General features: G+C 45.4%; 1 protein-coding gene across 16 annotated transcripts in view; it reads right to left on the reverse strand.

Annotated features, from left to right (window-relative positions):
• Window positions 1-8,040: 8,040 nt before the first annotated feature.
• Window positions 8,041-21,605, reverse strand: part of ARHGEF9 (Cdc42 guanine nucleotide exchange factor 9) — a 153,442-nt gene continuing 139,877 nt past the window's right edge. For 8 of the 16 annotated variants that reach the window (XM_072334159.1, XM_072334157.1, XM_072334146.1 and 5 more), the window contains 2 exons: window positions 11,864-12,023; window positions 8,041-9,456 (listed from right to left, as the gene is read on the reverse strand). In XM_072334159.1, the coding sequence (XP_072190260.1) occupies window positions 9,450-9,456; window positions 11,864-12,023 (167 nt within the window). In that variant the 3' untranslated portion in view covers window positions 8,041-9,449. Of the gene's footprint in view, window positions 9,457-11,826; window positions 12,024-21,605 lie in introns of those variants that run through there. The other 8 variants (XM_072334154.1, XM_072334144.1, XM_072334152.1 and 5 more) reach the window with 1 other exon arrangement.

Raw genomic sequence — 21,605 nt, forward strand, 5'->3', positions numbered from 1 at the left:
CAAGAAATAATGTCACTGGAGGGAATGCTGCTGTCCAAATGACTCACTTGTGGCTTTTTTTTTAACCATTACAACATTGCGAAACTAATGGGCAGTCACTCATATTACAGCAGTGTCCTTATCATAAATGAATGCACACGCTGAGCTTTAGTTTTGGTAATGTTGTTCGGCTGGCAGATAATGAGAAAGGCAAAAATTCTTCTGCAAACTGCAACATAGAAAAAAAACCAAAATGAGTAGGAATTGGAGGAGCTTGTGAATCACCTCACTGATCAGGGCTCACAGCTCTGAGTGCTGGTCAGAGCCAGTGGAACACGGGGAGATGACTCAAGCCTCTTGTGAAGAAGCTACACTAACAATGTGTGGCTCGGAAGTGAGAAGTCAATGAGTTAAATACAAAAAGAGGAAAGGAAAACAATAGAGAGGAAGGGGAGGAAGAAAGGGTAAAGTATTTGATATGTAAATCTGAAACTGCTTGGATGGGTGGGAGCAGAGGGGCTGACTGGCCTGTGTTGGTGCTGTGCCTGCTGCCCTGGGCAGTCTGTTCTATGCCCACCACCCTCTGGTGGAGAACCTTTTCCTAACACCCTCCTACTCTGCTCCATGCTGTTCCCCTGGGCACTGTTGAGGTGGGTGGCAGAGCTGGGTGCCTTGGGTGATGCTTCATGCCAGGCTCACTGGGCCCATTGGGCTGGAAGTGCTGATGGCTCTTTCAGAGTGGGATGGTGGTGTCACAAACATTCAGCAGGGCTATTCAGTGTGGTCCTAAGGAGCACCCAGCAAGGTGGTAGGAGGCAAGTGCAAAACAGGCATAAAGAGCAGGTTCTGCCTGTGCAGGTCATTGGGCATCAGCAATTGCTACGGCAGACAGTGCTCTCAGCACAGGATTCCCTTTGATCAGTACCAGCTTTGTTTTGTAAGCCCTCGACCTTTCCTTTTATATTGTGCTGAAACTGCTCCCACTGATAGGTGTGCAAGTGTGTCCTCTGATTCACCCCCCACCCATCACAGTCTTCTGGTCATTCATTCAGTGGTGTCAGTGCTGAACTCTGCTTCCAGGAGCCAAATAAAAACACTATAAGAATAGCTTTGAGTTGATAGCGGCTGTAAGTCACAATGAACAATTTTTTTAAAATATATGTATTTTACTTAGGTAAGCATTACTATGTCATTAATGCCACCTTCATTTACTTAAGTCCTTCTTACAGTCCACTCAGCCTACAATCTGCCTACTTTGCTTTCAGTGCTCTGCTGGGCCAAACTGGGACAGCACCTGAGATCAGCTCTGCTGGCTGCTTTTCGTGCTTAGTTTCACTTGGAGGGTCTCTGCCACGATGTTTGGGTAGAAACAGCGCAGAAACATGGTTATTTATTTAAACCATCTGCTTCCATTGGCATGAAGATAGCCCGTTGCAGTATTTCTCTTGGTTTGCAGACTCTTTGCACACCTGGCAGTGGCTGCACTAGTTAGCAGATCCAAGTAACAGATGCTGCTGTTACCAACAGCTCGTGCTTGTTTTATGCAGGTATAAATGACTGTTGTTGAAGGCAATGCCCTTTTTCTGTTCTCTACTCTGAATTTCTCTGCTCCCAGCCTGGGAATAGCAGAGGAATTACTACCCAGGGGAGTGGACTTCAAACTGGCATTTCTACAGCAGTTTGTATCTGCCTTTCTCTTCCAGCAAAAGCTCTTTGTGTTTGGTGCAAGATAAATATGGCCTCCAACTGTCTACATGTCTCTGTGTTACTGACTTCTCCCCAAAAGCCAAAAGAATTACAGCGTCAGGGCAAAAACCAGCACTGAGCAGCTGCCATGTTTTTCCCTGCTGGGACTGCCTGGCTTTTCAGGACCTGTTATTCCTGAACTAAAACGTCCCCATGAGCCGTGCTTCCCATCTCTGGCTGAAACTGGCTTTGTTTGGGGGTCACTTGAATGGTGTCTGCGGACTTTGGTGAGTTCTGCCTCATATATGTGTTCTGCTTTCTTTTCTGCCATCCAGGAGATGACACAGTCCCTGCTACTGAAGCTCACAGTCTGGCTCCCCACATGTTGGTAAATCAGAGGGGTTGGTGTGCTCGAGGTGCAAGAAGTGGATGGAAAAAAGGCAATGAGCTTTAACACTGCTGTCATGTGTTTCCCTTGCCAGCCAGGTAAGCATTGCTGCCACTCACTCTGCCATTAAATGCCATTGTATTTGCAGACAACAAACAGCTCACTTCTCCCTGTCCAGAGATGCCACGAGTGGAGCCCCTGGTTAGCACTAAATTATGTGTGAGGCTGAAACCATTCATCTGCAATCAGGCAACAAAATCAAACTTGTTTAATGGTACATCCAGACAGTAAGAATAAAGCCAGTGTGACTGCGCTAGCAACATGGATAACAACAGCATGACACATCCTTGAGCGATTTGGCTGAGTGCTCGCCTCCCCAGCCGGCTGGCAGCACGCACAGCTGGCACCGCCTGCAGTGGGCAGCCACATGCTGTTACTCAGCCCCTTCTCTGCAGATATAAAAAACCCTTGGTTTCCTCAATCCGTTTCCTCTTGCCCTCCCCCACGGCCATCCTGCCCACACCTGATGTGCAGGCTGTGAGCACCACAGCCTGGATCCAGGCTGGGGCAGGTGCTGCAGGTGGGATACATACCTGGCGTGCCAAAGTCCCTTTAGTGTCACCTTTGCAGTCACCTTTACCACCACTGGTGAACAGCGAAGCCTCCAAGCAGCAATGCAGTGAGACTGGGTGACTCTGCAGGGAGCCTGTGCCTGTGCCCTCGTGGTCCTTAGAGAACAGGCACAAACCATCCTGGGAGCCCAGCTGGAGACTGCATCTCCCATCTTGGCTCTCACCACCAGCTACGTGTAATGATTGTATTTGCTTCTATTTTCTTTTCCTGGTCCCAACATTCTGGACTTCTTTTGTATAGCATGAAACCACCGCAGCAGCAGGGCTGGCCAGGGGCTCCTCTCTTGCCGCCCTGTATCTGTGGGGGAGTGAAACTTTGAGGAAATCAGTGCATTGGTCACATCTCCCCTCAGAAAAAAACAGCTTATTGTTACAGGTTCTGCTAAGGTAGGGGCTGCTCCCCTCCATCAAACAAGAGAGTGACCCCCCCAACCCTCTGGTCAGCACCCACCCACCAGAGCTTCTGCCCTGGGAGTAAGCACCCTTGGTGGTTGCCAGATGCTTTTGTGTCTCTTGGGCATCCCCAGGGAGCTCAGAGGCTCTCTGCTGCTGGCCATGGGCACTCGCACAACAGCCCTTGGCTTTGGCCAAACTGAAACATAAACTGCAAAATACAAATGATGTGTGTTAAGTGGGGAAAGGCAGCAAGTGACAGCAATGTTTGCAATTCCACCGTTAAGGCAATTATCCTGTCTGGCCCTTGGCTGTGAGGTTGTATAAAAGTGCACGCCTTCATCTCAGCTGAGAACTGGATGGGGACCAAGGTATGCCATGAGACAGCTCATCTTTTTGACACAGCAAAAGCACTGGTCTGGGTGCTGGGGATTAATATTGAGCAAATAGTACCCTTTTGCATTTGTCCAGCTTGCAAACCAAAAACAAGGGTTATCATGACAGCACAAATACGTGGAAAGCAATTCTACTTTAAGATGTGTTAAAATATCCTTGACTCACAAAACCTGCACAGGAGTGACTGATGGTAGGAAAGCAATCAAATGCCCAGGCCTGCCAGCATTGAGCTGATAGTAAATGACCAGGGCACTGCAGCTCAGCAAGGGTCTGCTCAGCTCGTTCATCCAAAAAGGACAGCTCTCTCCTGGGATAAAGAAATAGCCAGTGACAAAGGACTTCCTGAGATGACAGCAGCGACTTACACTTTGGTAAATGACTTTTTTGTTCAAACCTGAAGCTCTTGGCAGAATTCTGCAGTGTTATGCAATGAATATGTTACAGCATCAACCCAGTCTCTGTAAAACCTGCATTAAAAGCTGATAGCTTTAGGTGGAAGAGGTAGTCTTAAGTGGCTGAGCTAGGCAATTTCTAAGCATTTCCAGCCTGGACCAATCCAGCTGCTGAGCTCTTGGATCAAACACTGCTTTCTGTTAACATCTGTGAGACACCAGCACTGTTCCAGTTTGTGCCAGGTGAGAAAACATTAATGAATGAGGGGTTTTTGTTGTTGTTGTTGGACTCAGCTATGCAGTTGGAGGGAAGCTCCTCTGGATGATACACATGTTAGGAGTGCGGGCCCTGTTGGCATAGGTCAGTGCTGTTAATTGTTTGGCACAGCACAGACTGTGCTGTGGATACAAGCTCACCTGCTTTGTTTCCCATGAACCTGGCAAAGGCCCAAATTAGCATACACACGTACAGAGAGTATTCATGGAGAAAATCTCCACAGTGAGATTAAAACCAGGAGCAAATGTGCAGATACGTTGTCTTATGGCTTCTCCAGATGATAAGAAGTGAACAGCAGTCCTCTCCTTAAGTTCACTCCTGGCATGTCCTTCTGCTGCCTCCCTGGATGGAAGCAGGTTCAGACAGGACATGGTGGAGCCTCTCAGAGCCCAAATTCATGTTACTTATAAAAAAGCATTTCATCCCATGGTTTATTCTTAAAATAAACAAATAAATAAGCAAACCACTAGTAAAAATGTGCATCTTGTCCCTCCCATCTGTGCAATGAGTATAAAAGCCAGACGGTTGCTATCTGCTGTTATAGCAACAGGGCAAGAAAGAGCACGAGTATGAAGACCTGTATATATGCAGCCCACATCTCTGCACTGTATCTGCAACCAGCTCTTCCTGGCTGGTGGGCAGGAGCAGCTGAGGTAGATGCTGGTGACAGCTACAGTCCAGAGTGCTTCTTCAAGCTGTAATGTTTTCTTTATGAGGGCATCATTTCTGCAAGGGATTAGCTTTTATATGTATCACCAGAATGAGTATTAAAAACAAAAACAAAAAACAGAATTTCTGCACATTTTTTTCCTGTTGCTGTTGTGCTCGGCCCTAAAAGAAAAGGAAAGTTCTCGGTGATGCCCCTCAAACACCGTGCCTGCACCCAGATGGGCTTTGGATGCTGCATGGACAGCACAGGCACTGCAGGGAGCAAGTGGAAATGGGCCCTCAGGGCTCTTGGACCAGGAGAAGATTTCTGAGCTATTGCTGCTGCATGGCCCAGCCCATGGGAAGTGCTGACCAAAGAGACCCTGTCACATCCACCAGAGGTAACAAACTGCTGTAGTTCTGAAACAAGAAACTGCACATCTTCTCCAGGATGCATTTTGCCTTGAGAGCTGGAAAGAAAACGTCGTGAACATTAAAAGCATTTCAGGAATACCATGTATTGCTGTTCCTTAGCAAAGGTAAGAGATCTAGGCAAATACTGTTGGTACCTGCAGTCTGTGGGAGACTATATTAGTGGTTAGCAGCTAAGTCCTTCCTCACTGGTGAGGTGTTGCATGGCCCTCAGTGGGCAGTGCTTGGAAACACACTCAAAAACGCCATTTACTCCCCCTGCACCCACAGCAACATGCAAGTCCACCGTGTTCCTTAATAACCCGGCACAGATGGTGCATTACATGCTTTGGAGGACTCTGACCCGCTTCTCTACTTAGTGCCAAACCTGCTGCTGTTTCTTAGTGACAGAAAAAGAAGAAAATGTCCTTTTTGGGCTAGATTGGGATCTGTAATCCTGGTGCCATCAGTCAGATTGAAAGGCCGGTGCCTTAAAAAGGGAAAAGCTCAGCTGTAATGCCATGGATATATACACATGGATAAAGCAGAGAAGGCTTTGACGTTCAGAGCTCTTTGTGCAACATTCCTGTCATGTCACAGACTCATCAGCCTGAATGCTTTACTCATTGTGTTACACTCCAAAGCAGTCAGGGCCTGATGCTGCCCACGAAGACCGACAGCACACAGAGCTGCCACGTGCTTTGCAAAACTTGACCTCAACCGTGCTGCTTGGTAATAATACTTAACATCATATACCTTCAGAACAGGGAGAATCAACACAGACTTTCATTTTAAGGTCATTTCCGTACTGAGTGCCATCCATTCATCCTGAGGGTCAAATCTGTACTTTGCCATACCTAAAATAAATCTTTGGTGCAAAGTGGTGACCATAGGCATGCACATGAATTTCTGAATCAAGGAGCCTGTCTGCCCCTATCACTACCTTAAAGGATCAGTTTGGGATGCTATCCAGAAATACAGCCCAACAAACATAGCAGCCCTTAAGACAAACAAGCTTTAAACTGTGTTTCTTTGTTATTATCATTAGATTTTATGCAGCCAAAGTTCATAGTCACAAGGCTGAACAGTGGCTGTCTGGACAAACCTAGAACAAATGAATGTTGTCACTAAATTAAATGTATGTTGGCTAACAGCTATGGGCTGCAGTGGTATTCAGAGCCATGGAGTGTGCGTCTCCCTGGCCACCACCAGAACAAGGGGCATGCAGATGGTTTGTGGCTGCTGAGAGAGCTTTGATAGTGCTCTTGCTCCTGGCATGCATGAAGGGCAATTGGGTTTCTTCCCCATTGCTCCCCTTTCTGGGACATTACACATACTGGACAATGCATATGTGTTCCCTGACCCTTCCACCTCCTCTTCTCTCCCTCAGCTCATATACAAAAATTCAGAGAGGGGTGCAGAGTTCTGGTAAATAAATGTTTTGGCTTTGATATATAAAAATGTATCTTGCAAAGATGGTGGTCTGGGTAGAAGGAATGTTCATCAAAGGCAGGTTTTATACATGGAATTGCATTATGGGTCTGCTCTCTCCAGCAGTATGCTTTGGGAACAGCGCTGTGCCACACCACCTGTGTGACTTCGGTGGTACGCTACAAGAGAAGCGGTTTCATGTGGACAAGGGAATGCCATCACAGCACCCGTGGCATCTTCACTGCAAGCAGAAATGTAAGCAAAAGCAAAAAGCTTGGTTTGGGGTTTGCTGAAGCAGTAGGCAAATATGCAGCTGTGATGTTGAGATCAGGGTGCCCCTGCTCCTGAACCCGCTCACGGTCTGGACTGGCAGAAACCTTTGTGCTTGCAGCTTTGCCTCATATATTCTCTCTCTCTCTCTCTCTCTCTCTCTCTCTCCCTCTCCCCCAGAGCAATGTTGAGTGGCTTTTGTGGTTTTTTATTCCCTTGTCTGCCTGTTTTTCCTCGTATGTGTGGGCTGAAGACTTGGTCACGCTGTGTGCCTGCAAACTCACCCATACAGACGCCCACAGGACAGATAGGAAAGAGCAGGAAGGCAGTGTTGTTCCTGGAAATGTAGCTCTTGGGCTGCAGTTACACACAGTAACTTGCTGCGTGTGCTGGCGTGTTTCTGCATATGACCGAAGGCATCACTCCCAGCCACTACCAGGTCTGGATGCCACCGTACGAGAACCCATTCTCTTGGTTATAACCACACTTGTGTGCTACCTAGAAATACATCGCTCAGCTGCCTTACCTGTGAAAAGCCAGTGGGCTGCTGGAGAAAGTGCTTTGCAGGGGGAAAGCACTGCGCTCCTTCTCCCTGGGCGTGCTTTCTCCCTCCATGCCAAAGTGAAAGCCAGGGCAGGAACCTGCTCACCTCCTCGGCTCTGCCTTCTGCAGTGGGCAGCACGTGGTTGGGGCTCCCTCCCCTTGGAACCCACCCTCTGTGCTACCTCCACGTGTTCTGAAACGCTTCTTACGGCGCTGACAGCGTGTTTGTGAGGGCTGCTGGTACAGTCAGGCTGTCTTTAAGTTGGGCTTGGAGCTGAGCAAAGCTCACCAACAGAAAGCATTTTAAAACCATGTTTCACAGAAGACTTGATCCGAGCTCCATTTGCAGCACTTGCAAGGCAGCATTTTGTCAGCATCGAACCTCCAGCTGCTCAGTGATCGTTTCACTCAGCTCAGAAGGAGGACTCAGAGCAAGGGGGAGGTGGGATATTTCCCAAACATGCCTCTATTTGGTTGCACACCAACGTGGTGGTGTTCTGCTGACAAGCTGGAGCCCCACCCCAGCGATTCACGCTCAGCCTTTGGGAGAAGAGTGAGACCGCTCTGAGGAAAATGATTTAAAATGCCTTCAGATGCCTTTTCACTTCTTTTTATTTAATTCCATAAATATTTTCATAAGGCTCAGTGTCTTTACAACACTTTTTTTTTTTTTTAAACACTTTGTTTGTTTTTTTTTGTTTTATACACACAACTTTGACACTTGTTTGACAGGGTCAAACAGTCCAATATAAACAAAATAATAAAACTGGCAAGTGCGGATCAGCCGGGTTACCAAAATCCTTTTTTTTTTTTTTTTCTTTTTTTTTTCTTTTTTTTTTCTCTTACTGTTAAAACCCCAAAAGCACTAAAATATCAGTATTTGGCTTCAAACTATTATTTTTAAAAACCTTTTTTTTTTTTTTTTTTTTTTTTTTTTTAAATTCTCTGCTACAAGTCCCTGTCATCATAGTGCCTTTAGACTCCTACATACAGACTCTTCTTTTCTTCTCAAGGAAAAAATAAGCTCGGTGATGCCATGCAGAACTTACAATAGCTACTAAATATACATGTTCCCTGAAATGTAGCTGCGATGAAAAGATGACAGAGCATAAAGAGAACAAAACCAGAAACCCAAAGCACCACAGTGTACTATCAATAACATTGCAATGGATGGCCGGCGACCATCCAGAAACTGAAACAAATTTCAAATATATTTCTCTATGTATTATTTTCTATTTACAACTGTGAGATGCACCTAGGTTGATCCTTGTTTGATTGTTTTGGAGAGGGTGGGGAGGCGAAAGTCTTGAATTTAGATCCTCTGTTCTAGTGTCTAGGTCAAGGGGTAATGCATGTCATTTACCTAGGGAAGAGGGTATTTTTGTTGTTCTTTTTTTCTCTATATATATATACTTTCAGCCAGAGAAATACCGTAAACGTGTGAGTTTGTTACAGCTCTCTCGTTTCTGCATATGGAATGGTAAGTGGGTTCCTCCTGTCTGGCATTGAAATGAAAGTCTGTATCAGATGCTCAGTCAAAATCACCCCGATCTGACAGCATCTGTGCTGCTTCCAGCACTTTCAGACACACGAGGCAGCCCAACCCTGCTCCCTATTGGGAAAGCCACTGTAGGTAGTAAAAGTGGGACCCAGTGCTGGTTCTTCTTTGCGATAACGCTCCATCTCTTGCAGCACCTTGGCAATTTGTGGAAGGGAAGGGAAGGGCCTTCTTGAGCGCCATGCCTGAGAACCAAGCCCCTCTTCCCTCTGGAACAAGCGGCTGCGGCTGCTCTGCCTGCCGCCCAGCTTCGGCAAGCGCTAGCGGCGCTCGTTTGTTTTGGCTTTCCACTTAAGAAGGAAGCTGCGAGTCCAACAAGTGGCCTTGTCAGATCGAGCGAGTCTTGATTTATGATGCAAATAATGGTGTGGCGGTGGAGTTTCTTTTTTCCTAGCGCTGAATATTTAGGAAGCATCTTCTCATAAAAATTATGGATGTCTCATTCTCACTCTCTGAGGCACAAAACAGTAAATGAATAGGCTTAACTAATGTGCTTGTTACTGTTGTTTTTTTTCCCCCCTAAGCAATTAAAAAGGAAAAGGAATAAGTGAAATTTCTATCACGCTGACAACAGATTGTAATCTCTCTCTCTTTCTCTCTCTCTCTGCATCTCTCTTCAGCCATTCAGAAACAGTGAAACATTTCAGTTAACTCCTGCAAACCAATTCCATTCACTTCTCTAAATAACCCATTCTGTTAAGCAAACATAATAACAGCTACACTTTCAAGTATGAAAATCCGAGCGTAAAAATGCAAAGATAGAAAAGAGCGTAGAAATCAGCTGTGATATAAAATTTTGTTGCCTCCTATGTGGGATTCCCAGTGTTTTGCTGCTGCCTGTCTCAGAGGGGCCACTCTTCCTCTCCTAAATGCCAACCTGGCATTGCTGCACTGATAGGTTTACAGGTGACTAGAAGGTGCTGAGATTATTTTTGTACTTAAATAAAAAAATACCCAACATGCCCTGGAATATCCCAAGCTCCATGGAAAGACTAAAATTGCACTCTCTGCTTTTGCCATTTTCTGAAGTGATTAAAAAAAAACATTTATCCGTGCTGCTGGCCTGAGGTGCTTATGTGGGGTATCAAATTTGAAAGAAAAATATAAATATCATAGTTATTACTTCGACTTGCATTTTTAAAGGAGGTTGCAGAATAGCTCTGCAAAGTTTAAATTCATCTTCTAAACCTGGTTAAACAATCCCAATTGTCCTAGCGCACAATGGTTTGTTTTATGAGCTTAAATGTAAGCTTTTGTGCTTGCAAACGAATGTACTTAAGGCTAAAATTGTAGGAGGTGTCTTTGAAAATATAGCTATGGATCTCCAGAGGGAGAAAAAGAGAGAGAAAGAGATCTGGAGAATTCAGCTAATCGTTCCAGAGCCCGCTGACACTGAGGCCATTGCTGCAGTTCAGATTTAACTGGTTGGTGATTTGGATTAGGTCACGGGCATAAGGCTGAACTGCTCAGGTCACATCCGTACCTTTCCTGAAAGTCAGTCCTGAACTCTTCTGCAGCTTGGGTGCATTAAATACGGGGTAAATGCTCCCAGTTATCCTACTGCTAATGGGTGCCTGCCACGCTTTGCCTGAGAGGTCAGTGCCGACGTGAAGCCGGCCATCTGAAGTGCTATAAAGTTGGGCAGGCAATGAGCGTGGGCATGGCCCTCTCTTCTGGGATCACTGCTCCTGCACACAGCAATCAGAGGCTCATTAATGCAGAACTGTGCGGGCCTGAGTGTGGCCAACGGGATGGGACCTTAGTTCCTGAAGAAAGAAAAGTGGCCATTTGTTGGAGCCTAATAGCCAATTTTCTCTAGCTGGAATGAAGGGCGTGAAGCCATCAGTTTTTAAGCTTTTATCTTTGCATGGAAAACAAAGATAGGAGTGGGCTTTTCAGAGAGTTGAGTCAGCTTAAAAAGAGAATGAATCCAAACCAAAGATAACCCCACAGAAACAAAATTAAATGCAAAAGAAATAAAAGCCCCCGATATTCTTTCCTCAGTCTTACTCCGAGCGTGATCACATCACACTGAATTGAGAAAAAGACAGTGCTTAAAAAAAACGCAATAAGTTAACTGAGGAAAACCCATCTCTCACTTCCTAAATAGCTGCTACCCCTTCTGCTCATTTTCACCTGCCCGCAACAAAACAGTTAAAGCCAGAGAAATACTGCGCAGCAGAGCATGGTGCACAAGGGAGCACATCCAGACAGGCACGACTCAGACCAGAGAATGCAGGACAGGGACGGGAAGGGACCGATGCTCTTCATTGAAATGATAACTCTGGGACAGCCAAGGAAGGGATGGAGAGGGAGGGAGAGGGAGCAGAGATCTCCCAGCACCCCAAAAAGCAAACAACCCCCTCCCCCCCAACCCATAAATAAAATTAAAATAAAATAAAATATACACCAACACAGTCCATGAGGAACTTCGATGAAGAATTCACACAAGCAAGAAAGCATTCTGGGATGTCAATGACAACTTCAGTGAAAATGAAGACAAAAAGAAAAAAAAGAAAAAAAAAAACAACATCCAATCGATGGAATAAAATAAAATAGGTCACATGGTTAGAAATCATTGGTGCTTCCTAGTATCTAGTAGCAGACTGCTTCCCAAAAACAACAACAAAAAAGTTTTTGGTCCTTCTATATATATACATATATGTATATATATATATATATATTATTTTTTAAATGCGTATATATATATATGTATATATATATTTAGTTGCAACAGTGCTTCTCCGAAAAAAGGTCCATCTATAAATATAATTTTATTTATTTTTATTTTTTAAATTTAAGTTCTTTTAAGTTAAAATTCTCCATCTCTCTAAGTATTATTTTTTGAATGGTGTTAACCTGCTGAAGTTTTGCCAGAATGGTGCCTGGCTGCGTCTGGGTTCGGTGAACTCGAAGACCTGGGACTGGGATATGCCATCTGTCACCATGTATTGTCCCTGATTTAATGGATCCTGGGGTGGTGGGTAGGCTGGAGGAACCGACTTGGAGTAGCTCACACCTGCATCGATGATTGGGGGGAAAAAGAAACAGATCAGTCAAAGTGCAATTGGGTCAATAGTCTTTCTCCGTCATGCTATCGTTTCTTATCACTTTATAACCAGGGTCCCAAGCAACAGGGAGACATGCTAGAGACAGCAAATCTATGGAGAAATGCAGCAACTGCCTGAACTCCCAGCTCAGAGGCTACAACGCTAGACCACAAGCTGAAGATTTGGAAAAGATCCATTACTTTTTTGTATTGGCAGAGTTTCGCCTGCCCTCATGGAAAAGTCCTGCGTGACCTAGCGAGACACAAACACGTGGCCAAGCCATACACACTCAGTCACTCAGACAAAGGCAGAACCGCAACAGTTGATCCCGCTCTCAAATCTTGCACCTGCAGTTTCCAAGCTGGTTTTTGCCCTCCCTCCCAGCTACACTCAGCAGGCAGCTGTGCCCCAATGCATCCCTGTGACCGGCCCTGAGCAGCGCGACTCTGGGGACCACTCGGCACCCGTCCTGGGCCACAAGGGGACAGAGCATGGCAGCTTAGGAGGAATCTCCTGCAGGGACCTGTGTTGTTTCAGTGCTATTCAGCCGATACAGAGGGCAGCTCATTATGTCATAAGGTTTGTAGGACTTTTCCATAGGGTGCTTTTTGTTTTGTTTTGTTTTGCCTTGTTTTGTTTTTAATTTACTGGTCTTGTTTCAGCCAAAAATGGCTATAGGCAATGCAGAATAGGCTGCTTCTGCTCAATCCAAATGGGTAGCAATGGAAAGACTGGCAAGCCTACATTGCCAGAGTCTGTCCGTGGCTTGAGGAACAATTCCCATGTAGGTGAGTCACAAGTTGTGTGCAGGAAAGGGGTAAGGGGACACTGCTCTGACAACTTTCCCACTAGAAAGGTGAGCTTCAGCAAGCTGGGACCTACACAGCCCGTCGTAAAGGATGACGCACAAACTGCAGTTCTGGGTGAATGGAACTGTAACAGGAAGGAGGCACTAGCCCCTGAAGCACAGACTACAGGGAAAAGTCACAGAGCTACTTCTGCATTTCCTCTCCGCAATGCCATTGACGAGGGATAATCCCTCCTTCAGCCTCAGGGTGCTGTGCTCAGCTGGAAAACACAACTCCAGAAAAGGACAGGAGCAGGGAGGACCGGGGCTCTGAAGCAGGTTGCTGTAAGCTCTGGCCACCTCTGGATCCCCTCTGCTGCATGCAGAACTGCTCTTCCTTCTGTGGGGAGGGCAGCCCCGGCCACGTGACAGGTGATAAGCTTCGCAAGGGCCATCTCGAGGCCATTGCCTCCCTGGTTTTAACCGCAGGAGCGAGGTGACTCTACCAAGTAGATCAGTGTCCTCATCTGGAAAGCAGGATGGCATGACCCACCTACCTCACACGAGGGTTGTGAAGCTAAATTAATTAATGTTTGTAAAACACTTTGAGATCCTCGGCTGGGAAGGTGCTAGAGAAGGCAAAATACGGTGATTAGCACCCAGGTACCACAGCAGCGTGTGTCAAAGAAATGAGACTGCATTCAGTTAGCAGTTCCTACCCACATACAAACACATGCTTTGTGGGACCAGCACCGGCCGGCCCGGGAACAGGAGGGCTGCACACAGTTGGGTACTTACAGACAAAGGAAAAAGCCTCACAAAGTGCACTCATGGAGCTCACCTGACAGTTTCTGTATGTTGCCATTTTATAATCCAGGGCTTTTTTTTAGATATGAAGCTACAGCTTTAGGATGGATTTAGGAGAGAGAATTAAATCTGCTTCCCCTTGCTATAGATTTTACCAATCCTAAATTGTTAAAAACTTTAAAAAGGCTCGGACCAGACAGAGATACCATCTTGACTATATCTAACTGATTTATCCTCCTTTGCAGCAAATACCATCAAACTATGCCTCTCTCTGTTCCCTATAGGGAGTAACCAAGGCCTTTCCTCATGGTAGATAAAAACTGCTCTATGGTTCATTACTCGTTAACCTTTAACAAATTCAACACAGCTAATATTTCAAACTCAGTTTAAAAGAGCAGTCTGGAATTGTTCAGCAGCTGTATCTGTTACTCTCATCAATGAGTTTCCTGCTCTGTCTTTCCCAAGCACCTCTCTAGTGCATCTGCAGAGCAGAGTGGGGTCAGTGCTGGGATACCTGAGTCAATTTCTGTACCATCCTTCTCGGTGGGACCCAACGCTCAGTTTGCCCTTGCAGCACAGTGACTTAAGCCAGTGATGTCGCACAAGAGCAAAGCACGGACTTGAGCTCATATCTACCCTGCCTCTCCCTTCCCTTCTACCACTGCCCTGCTCCAAGTTCCCTTGCTGGAAGGCAATTCAACATCTGAACAAAGCCTGGAGAGTAAAATTCTGAAGCCACACACATGTGAAGACATTCCCATGGAGACCCCCAGCCATTGGTACTTGACCACTTCACCCAAGTGAAGAGAGGCTGGTAAGGACTTTTAGGATCTGTGGCAAGATAAGGATGTGGTTGTCCTTTACATGGCTCGTGTTGGGAAATAAATCTTTTTGTATTGGTACATGGTCTGGATCTTTGACCCAGAGGACTGTTTTGAAGGGAATTAGACCTTCTGCCACCAGGATAATTAAATAATGCTTCACAACACAAAAGAGCTGTGAATCTAAAGCTGCTATCAAAGGACACTCAGCAGTTGTTTCTAACTTTGGGAGACCTCAACACCACAGTGTTTCAGTGACACAGCCCCAAGCCTTTTGCACCCCGTGGCTGCAGAACTGCAGCTAGCCTCGTGGTGCATCTGGTCTGCCATGCTGAGCCAGGCTGAGCTCTTTTTTTTTCCCCCAACTTGTAGAGGGTAAACTGCTATTCTTTAATCACAACACAGAAATGCTAAGAAATCTCCTGGATCAGCACAGCGTTACAAACTTGGAAGGCTGGAGAAGTAGAGAAAAGGCAGTCTGGCTGAAGTCCACTGACACTGATGGAATTACACTGCAAAGAATGCAATCCATAATCTGTCTTCTCCAAGAGAGAAAAAGGCAGACTCCCCTGGCCAGATCACTAGCAAACCCCTTTGGTTCTTCCCCAAGAGAACCCCTTTGGTCCAAACTCCTGGAAAACCTCTATCTCCATCTGGAACATACCCAAGCAAACACACACTGCCACATCCCTCGGTACGGAAGCTCAGACCAATATTCTTCAAGGTTTTTTTGTCCTGTCCCTTCTCAAGGATGTAGGGGTTGGTATCATTAGCATTTAAGTTGGATGAGCTTCAAAAGCTGGTTGGTTCTATTTGAATAAGCAGCCAAAGGTTTGAATATTTATCATATTTATCAAATGACGTCCATGGCGTACATGATCAAAACTGTGCATCTCAATGGCATGCATAATCACTGTGTGTTTGTGGGCATGCAAATAAAAACAATTGTGCTCTGGCAAGTCAGGCTGATAATTCCCTGAGAATACATTTTCTTGTGAAGCAGTGATATAGCACTCTGCAAAAGCTAGAGGTGCCCCAAGAATGGCTTTGTTTTTTGACATACCCGTGTTCTTGACAACGTGGAACACAGGAATTATGTGCGGGGGAGGCAGTGAAATTCACCTAATCTGAACATCTTCAAAAGCCAAAAAAGAGCAATTCTGGGAAAAAGTATGACAGGTTGCTGTTTTTCTGTTCCACTCTGAAGTGGTTTGTTCTCTCATCAGAACTCGGGGCTGTTGTGCAAAATTGTCTCTTGAGGGATTTTATATATGCAAAGCCATCACTTCACTGCAATTCAACAGAAAGAAACGAGCACAGCTCTTTTCCAATGCAATTCTGGGCTGCTTGGCGAACAGAATTCAAAGCACAAAGGGAAAGAATCGATAGATAAGTAATGATTTCTGCACACAGCTGCTGCACTGCCTTTCGGAGGGTTAAGAAAGCTGCTATACACCAATGACCAGACTTGGAGCTCCTTCTGCTGGTTCATGCATAATTCTACACTGTAGCAGAATAGAAAGGCTGCAGCTGCATGGCAAGATTGTCCAGCAGGGTGGGGGTATGGAAATCTGTTCGGAACGAGCACAAAGAAAACTCCAGGGTTTATGCTTTGGCTAGACATAACTGGATAAAGAGAGATGCTGCACTGTCAGTTGAAGTCATGTCTTTTTTTAGTGCTGGGATACGTCACTTGGAATCTTTTGAATATCTCCACTCAGAAGAAAACAAAAAGATTTATCATGGTCTCTGTTTTTTCCTTCTAATTCATCTTCTTCCCTCTACCCAAGGTTACAACAGGACTTGACTAGCACTTGAAGATTTAGGAGCATGCTGTTAACTGACAGGGAGTCCACACAGACACGTGCAGAGAGATCCAGTTATAACTTAGTGGGATGGCTCTGTTAGCACTGTGCCTTGCCAGTCTAAATACAAAACATACACAGAATACACTCAGATTTGCCTATATAGTAACCATGGAACTTGCCTTACGAGATGGTTATTCCACTCTCACCCTTTAAGTTTTTATCTTAGACTTTAATCAGGAGCTATTTTGTAGGCTTTTCTTCTATCTATCCATCTAGATTTTGTGCTGCTCGTTAGCCAGAGCTGTGTGGGAGACAATGAAATGTCACCACCTCATTTCCTTGCTGGCCGAGGGATGGCTGCTGGCTGGGAGGGAAGCGGTGCTGTGTTGCTCAGCCTTCATTCCCAGTGATCTCAACAGCAGCTCCTGCATCTCAGAATTTCAGTTCCCTCGTGAATATTGTAACCCATACACAACATGGGTAGCAGGGAACATACCTCAAGAACACTAATTGCTTTATGGTTAATTATTCCTGCAATAGTGACTAGTTTAGTTCAAAGAAACAAGAAGAAGCCATGGCTCAGTGGGTACAGCCCTTTGCCCTTCTTCAGCACGTTTCAACAGAGGATCTCAAAGCACCTCAACGCTGTGCATTCAGTTGCTGCTGTATTTAGAGTTAGTAAACTGTTCTGTATCTGATAGCAGTTCTGCTGGTTACAAGCTCTGTTGTTACAGTCAGAGGTGAGGATGGGGGCTATGAGCAGGAAATGTCTGCCTGGGCTGTTCCACGGTCAGCCACAATAACTGCAACTATGGAGGTAACTTTGCCTCCCTGAATCTATCAAGCCTGTTACTGCTACCTGATGTCATTAGGCTAGACGTTAAGATAATGATTCCTCGTGTGATAAGCAAAAGCTAAGTGAGGCAAGATGGAATAAATGATACTAGGGTTTTATCCATCAAAGCCAGCTGAAAACTAATTTATCCTGTCTTGTATGTATATAGCCTCCCTCTCCTCCAGCATTCTCTGCGGTGATAGCAAACAATACTGTCTGTTTCATTGATAGGAAGAGAGCTCTTCATCCATCACTGCCCTGCAATGTAGCCTCTTCTGGGTTGAAGAAATGCACCCAGCAACACTACCTCTCACCCCAAATGTCTCACTGAACTGGAAGTACAGCAGTGTCTCGGTTGACAACCTTACTGCAGTTGGAATCTCAACACAACATTAATGGCCCCGTGTTGGCTCTTCAAATGAGGGCTTGGTATTGCTGGAAAACCCAAGAGGTCTGTTTTACAGCTCACCAAAACTGTCCCTGGGGAATCTGCTCAGAAGCATGTGCCCACTGCTGAGTCACCAAAAACATCATCAGAGGTCTCCTAGCCAAAACATGGATGGTTTTGTTAGGTATCAGAGCAGTTCTCAGATGAAACTCCTTGCTCCAGCTGGCTTCATAATACACTGAGTGAGAAGGCACCTGTCCCAGTAATCATCACAGACACTACTGTATGTGGACCAAAGAACTCTGAAGTGCTGGGGCAAACTGCAGAGGTTTGGGTGGAGTCTCTATATTTGAGGCAATGGGATAAGCTCGGTGATTTGTCTGAATCTGTGGGCAAATGCCACCAAGAACATAATTAACTCCATTATTTCTCCTGTGAAGTGGGAAGCTCTTTGAAAAAGGGAAATGACCCTGATTATCTACAATGCCCTTCTGTTTCTAAGCTTAGTCTGTGTTGCTCAGTGTTTTTCATTCCTCCTAAGGCTGTGTCTCCCCAGGCATGAATAGGATGGGGAAAAATACTAGGCTCAATCTAGTTAGCAATGAAGATGCAATAAACTAGGTTCAGACACTCAGGAAAACTATATGAGGTTCCTAGACTCGCTTACCTGGTAAGACCTGTCCGTACTGGCAAGATGAAGCCAGCATAAGTATGCTTATGTGCAGTCATCTTGTTTTGCTATGCACATTTGCTGGGGGAGAGTTTAAAGTGCAGAAGCTTGAGATGTCGAAGAAAAGCTGATGAGAGTTTGGGTCAGGGTTTTATGAGATAGTTAGCTGTGAGCTCAAGTAATCAGAAGAGAAGTTAGCAGAATTCAGTGGCTCAGAGGGAGTTTTACTGCAGGCCAAAGCAGTTCATGCTGGCTGACGATTTAACCCCTGCTGGGGTTTGCATAGCTGGGCTTTTATGGGCAGATTTAATGACAGCATCCTTCTATACGCAAGGCTAGGGATGATGGTGATTGAATATATGTTCTCCTCCTTCCACATGTCCCAGACCACCAGCCCAAAGACTTGTCTTTGGTGAAGCTGTTGCATAGTGCAGAGGAGAATGCACAAGACAGAGAGAATGACAAAAAAGAGCTGGCCCACAACACGGCCCTGCAGAGCTCCTGGCACTGGGAAACCCTCTCACCCAGTTCCAAGGTCACTTCTTTACATTTGTACAGAAATTTCATTTTCCAAAATGGAAATATTATTGGGAAGCAGAGCTTTGAGAATGGAATCTTTTTACTGGGCAGTGCAGCCTCTAATCACCCTGAAAACCCTGGCTGACAGCTTCTAGGAACACAGGCAAAATCCCTAATGTGCCTGAGGAAAGGAGACTGCCCATGTGCATGGGAACAGATGTGGGTAGAGCTGAGGATCCAATAAGTAATGGAATGTTTCTGAATGCTGCAAACACTAATGTTGGGAGAGGAGATTAAAAGTGTCCACCAGAACAAAGCCCATGATGGATGGAGGCAGTAAGGAGCCTTCTGTTTTCAGACACTCAGAAATCAAAAAAGTAAGCTGGATAATCCTGTGTCTGTATTAAGAATGGACTGGAGATCCACAAGGGATCCATTTTCATTGGAGCTTCAGCCTTGTTTCCACGGCTGTCGTCAATCGCAAACGCAATTCTGGAAGTGTAGCTCGATGTTATCTTAATGTCATGCTTGCCAGTGCAGGCAGCAAAGGTCTTCAGTGGCACCTGCACTGATCTGCAGAGAAACTGCACACTTGCTCGACTGTAGCATAAAAAATGTTGTTTTTGTAAGTCAAGCCAAATAAATTTCTCTATTATTTTACTATTTCTAGGAAACGCTGCACTGAATTCTGTTTCCACTTATAAGGCTGACACTGAGAGAGGCTAAAGGGCTGTAACCAAGAGGCAAAACCTCGAATGATCAATGCAGAAAAACAAAGCAGCAAACAGCCCCTTTCCCTATCAGTTGATAAGCTGCACAACCAACACTACCCATTTACTTTATGTCTAATGGACTTAAAGAAGGTTGAAAATTGGTTTAATGCTGTCTTAAGGCACCTGGTTTAATATCATTATGCTTTGCCCAATCCAATAAGTAGTGCAAATCCCAGTATATTGCTGAAATCTGACCTTATGCATCATTAAATTGATTTGGAAGGAAGCCTGGCACTGCCTGCATGCACACATTTCTGTGTGGGTATAAGCATTAGGAGATGGCTGCTTCCAAATGGGCTGGTTTGTGCCCCAAAGAGGACCCTTGTTTTAGGACTGAAAATCTCTCACGACACAGAGCTGTGCTCTCACTCAGTCCCCCCAAAGAAGCTTCCATTCCTTTAGAAAGCTGAGTTCTAGGGTTTTGCCTCCCACTATTGGGTGACCCCCTAGTATCTCCCAGTGTGCTGCAGCGAGCTGTGATTTAAATGCTTCCTTTCAGATTGAGTACCAGCTGGCTCCCAAGGAATACCTCTGGGAGGTGTGGTACAAGAGCACATGAAGTAAGCTGCAGTTTATACTATTTGAAAAATGTTTTTCTGCTTCACCTCTAACAAAGTTGATTGCATTTTCCATTTCACCTCCTTCACAGCTTTTCTCTCTTCCTTAAGTATTCTGTGACAGGGAAATTACCATGGTTTCCCACTTAAGAGGTGGAGGGAACAATGGAGATGATCTAGAAACAAGCCTGTAATAGGCATCCACTGACATGGGAGCAGAGCCATCGCCACATCAGCTCGGATGCTGAGCCATGAGTCAAGCAGGAGACATGGGGACCTGTCCAGCAAAGTCCTTAACTGCAAACGGATAAATAGTCCTGATGAATGCAGTGCATTATATTTATAGTATTCCTATTCCCAAGGGCACTCACCACTTTCCAGGTATAACTGATGCTCCTGAAACACCCTAAGCCTCTCCCAATGCTCCTGGCTTGCTACAGGAGGCTGTGTGGGGAGGACACAGGCAGCCCCGAGCAGCACCTTGCCAAATTCATGATCAGCCATGTAAAAGGCATGTGGATATGTTCAACTGTCAGTCACAGAAAAGCCACCTCCCAGGAACGCCATCCTACCTCACTTACTGAGCAATTTTGCCAGCTCCCTGCTGCAGCAGCCCCGTGCCTCTTTGGGTCTTGGGCAAAACAAGGTAAAAAAAAAAAGAGTTCTCAACCAAGCATTCAGTGCAGGTAAAGAAGTTACATAATTTGAGGCAGGACTATGATTATCACAACGTAGGACAAAAGAAACAGAGCCGCTAATTTAATGGTCCTATTGGTTATTGTTTCAGATTTCAGTAAAAGAATCAGACTTTGCCTAGCTGGGCACTTGAGGTCTGACTTCGTTTCTGTCCATCTCAAGGACTTCATCTCATGAAAAGAACTCCCAGCATTATAGCGTAAGCTTGTCCTGTGTACAAGAAATGCTGACTAGTGTTTTACAACCTAATTGATTTTATCTGAGAAGCCTAGGTTAGTGTCCCCCCACTTTTCATCTGGGAGAAAGAGAGAGAAAGAGAGGAAACGAGAGCAATTGCTGAATAAGAAATCAGTACAGTACAGTTAGGCTTATTACACTTGTCACGGTGCAAGTACAGGGATTTAATTGGGAGTACTGGTAGGCATGCTCAGGCACCTTTGAACCGTGTCACGTACTTAATGACTAAACAGTCAAATTATTAATTAACAATTAATTAATAATTTCATTGAACAGTGAATAATTAAAACTGTTTTTGCCATGGCCATCATGCAAGTCAGATTCTTCAGTTTTCCAGTTGCCTTAATTTCTATGGCTGCTTCCTAGCAGGGGGTGGATGTGCAAACCCGCGCTCGTGCTGGTGTCCACTGCTGCCAAAACCACATGGACACTGCCATGCGCATGTCCCCGACCGTGGGTGTGTGCAGATTTGGAGCTTAGGAAATCTGGCCAGGAGAGCTTTTAGAGAACAACTCAGCAGACAACATAGGAAGTCAGGAGAAGACTAATGACAATGGAGAGACACAGCAAACCATGGCGGTTACACTTGGCCTAGCAAACCACTACTGGACCAGCAAAGCCAGTAGACAACAAACAGGTGAGGCAGAAAGCAA

Source organism: Excalfactoria chinensis, chromosome 4 (assembly GCF_039878825.1).
Source record: "Excalfactoria chinensis isolate bCotChi1 chromosome 4, bCotChi1.hap2, whole genome shotgun sequence".
NCBI lineage: Eukaryota > Metazoa > Chordata > Aves > Galliformes > Phasianidae > Excalfactoria > Excalfactoria chinensis.